The sequence below is a fragment of the Ceratina calcarata genome, unplaced genomic scaffold (assembly GCF_001652005.2).
Source record: "Ceratina calcarata isolate Rehan_Ccalc_2016 unplaced genomic scaffold, ASM165200v1 scaffold32.2, whole genome shotgun sequence".
In the NCBI taxonomy this organism is placed as follows: domain Eukaryota; kingdom Metazoa; phylum Arthropoda; class Insecta; order Hymenoptera; family Apidae; genus Ceratina; species Ceratina calcarata.
Window position 1 is genome coordinate 206,951 of NW_017154651.1, and position 2,546 is coordinate 209,496.

The 2,546-nt window shown below is 43.2% G+C and overlaps 1 protein-coding gene across 2 annotated transcripts in view; it reads left to right on the plus strand.

The window, feature by feature from the left end:
- The window catches only part of LOC108624588 (glutamate receptor ionotropic, kainate 1-like), a 198,932-nt gene extending 197,428 nt beyond the window's left edge, over positions 1-1,504 (plus strand). The window contains exon 5 of one of the 2 annotated variants that reach the window (XM_026813222.1): positions 1,322-1,502. In XM_026813222.1, the coding sequence (XP_026669023.1) occupies positions 1,322-1,483 (162 nt within the window). In that variant the 3' untranslated portion in view covers positions 1,484-1,502. Of the gene's footprint in view, positions 1-1,321 lie in introns of both variants that reach the window. The other variant, XM_026813221.1, reaches the window with a different exon arrangement.
- The last annotated feature ends 1,042 nt before the right edge of the window (positions 1,505-2,546 follow it).

Below are 2,546 nucleotides of genomic sequence, written 5' to 3' on the forward strand. Positions count from 1 at the left end.
TTATCTGCTATAGTCTCGGATAAACACGCGCAGGCCGCGTCTCCGAGCCCTTGCTTAAATTTCGATATATCAGCCGACACAGTTGGCGAGGATGGCGCCTCCCCCCCCCCCTCCACCCTTCGTTCCAACTTCTTTAACTCTCAATCGATACTTATATTACTTTGGTACAACACGAGGTATTCTCCGATTGCCGAATCGTATTTCACTTTTATAGCAACCTGTCGTTAAATCGCTAATCGAGAGCTCTTGGAGTAAAAAAAAAAAAGAAAAAATTGTCTATGGAAAATCGCAGGACTATTTTTTTTTAGCCGGGATATAAATTCTCGATGTTCTTCCTTCCATTCGTGTTTGGAAGAGTTCGAGGGTCGGGAGTAATGGCTAATAGAGGTAGCATAAATTCTCATATGCGGGCTGTTACGTTGGATCAGATTGAAAATATTTCCGCCATTAAGGTACCCTTTTCCGGGGAATCAAAGAATCGAGAAAAATCGGCGGACGTTATCAGCTCGGCCCCGGTAATGGGGGACGGGGGGAAGCGAAACGCGCGCGGAAATATGACTAAAAGTATCAGTGCCATCGGAAGATTGAACGTATGGCTGTGATACTTTATGGGATTTCATGGCTGTGATAATAGCCTCTATAGAACTCCCGTGACGGTTTCGATTTATAGGTAACGTTGTTCATATTTCACTGGCGACAGATTGCGATCTAACATTCTAATGGGATCTAAAGTGAAAATTGTAAATTGTTCGCTTTCAGACCGTTCTGTGGTTGTTCAAATTGATCACCCTGATCGATTCCAGTTACCCATAGGATAACCTCAAGAATGCTAGTGTTTAAAAGGTCTTACCATTTTAAAGTGCAAACTGGATTCCATTTATGTGGAATAATTCCATCCCGCATATTCATTACTCTTGCGTTTTGATATTTTTATTGTATTTAAAAAAAAACTGATTAAAAACGAGGCAGACTTTTTACACGAACGTAGTAATGTTTAATTAGGCGGTGAAACGTATAACTAGGAAATTTACAAGTTTTATTAAATCGAAACATCCATCTCGACTCCGAGCGGCCGACTAATTTATCAACCGCGATAAAAGTGAACGTGCCCTCATTTGCATGTCGAGCGACGTTCCTGCAGCGCGGCCCATTACGTCTTTGAAATTTGAACCACGCCGGGAAACCACGTATGCAAACGAGTCTCCGGGGTTAACTACGAGAAACGAAGCGGACGTACTGACTGACTGACTTACTATACCGAAAACGGTGGATCATCGTTGAGAGTTACGATCGACTGATATAAGTGACTGCTGTGTTTCAGGCGTACGTCGATTTGGTGAAGGCCTGGGGCTGGAAGAGCTTCACTATCATCTATGAGAACAACGAAGGTCTCGTGCGATTGCAGGAACTCCTGAAGGCACACGGACCCAGCGAATTTCCTATTACGGTCAGGCAGCTCAGCGAGGGATCCGAGTACCGGTGAGTTTTCTCATATTCCATCGTTTTAAGCGAACTGAAATCGAGAATAGTTTCTCTGTTAACGATTGATTTCATTAAATCACGATATTTTGTTATACAGAGTGTCCTAAAACTAGTATAAGATATTGAAATGAGAGATTCCTGACATAATTTCAAACAATATTTTCCTTAGCGAAAAAATTATCCGAAGCATGGTTCAGGAGTTATTAACAAAAAACCCCGACCAATCAGAGCGCTCGATTGGCGCGAACTGCGAATCAGGAGCGTTGGCTCGGATTCGGTCTCTGAAACTAGTAAACCCTTACTGCTTAATTTGTCATACATTTTGCATCGCGTTGGATAAATTTTCGTATTGATGAAAGTCTAAGAAAGACATTTCTATGAAGCACCAACAAGATGTCGACGCAATACAGCAGTTGAGTTGTACAAGCAGAATCGAGTGAACAACTCGGAATCTAGCGAGAGATTCTGATATCCACGAAGTCAAAAATCGGTTGCGCGTAACGCGATTTACGATCCGTATAAGCCGCGATGGTTGGAGGACTGAAGATTTATTATTCGTTTATTATTCGTCATTTTCTTAAACCGCTTCGTATTGAGCGGAGCGTTTGTTCACACGTCAAAAGCCGAGCGTCCAGATTCGAGCCAATGCTCCCGATTCGTAGCTCGCGCCAACCGAGCGCTCTGATTGGTCGGGATTTTTCGTTAATAACTCCTCAACCACGCTTTGGACAATTTTTTCGCTAAGGAAAATGTTGTTCAAAATTACGTCAGGAACCTCCCATTTCAATATCTTACATTAGTTTTGAGACATATACAGGGTGTCCCAGAACTAGTGTTAGGCCTTGAAATGGGGTGGAGCCATGGTGATTTTAAACAACTTTTTCCTTTGCAAAAAAGTTGTCCGAGGCGTGGTAGTCGAGTTATTAACAAAAACTCTCGACGAATCAGAGCGCGAGTATACAAGGCGGGCAGGAGCGAGGTAACCGCCTCGTGCGTTGTCGCGCCCGTACGTCGCGCTCGTGACGGGAGCACAAGATGAAAGAAATGTTACATGCAAAAATGAA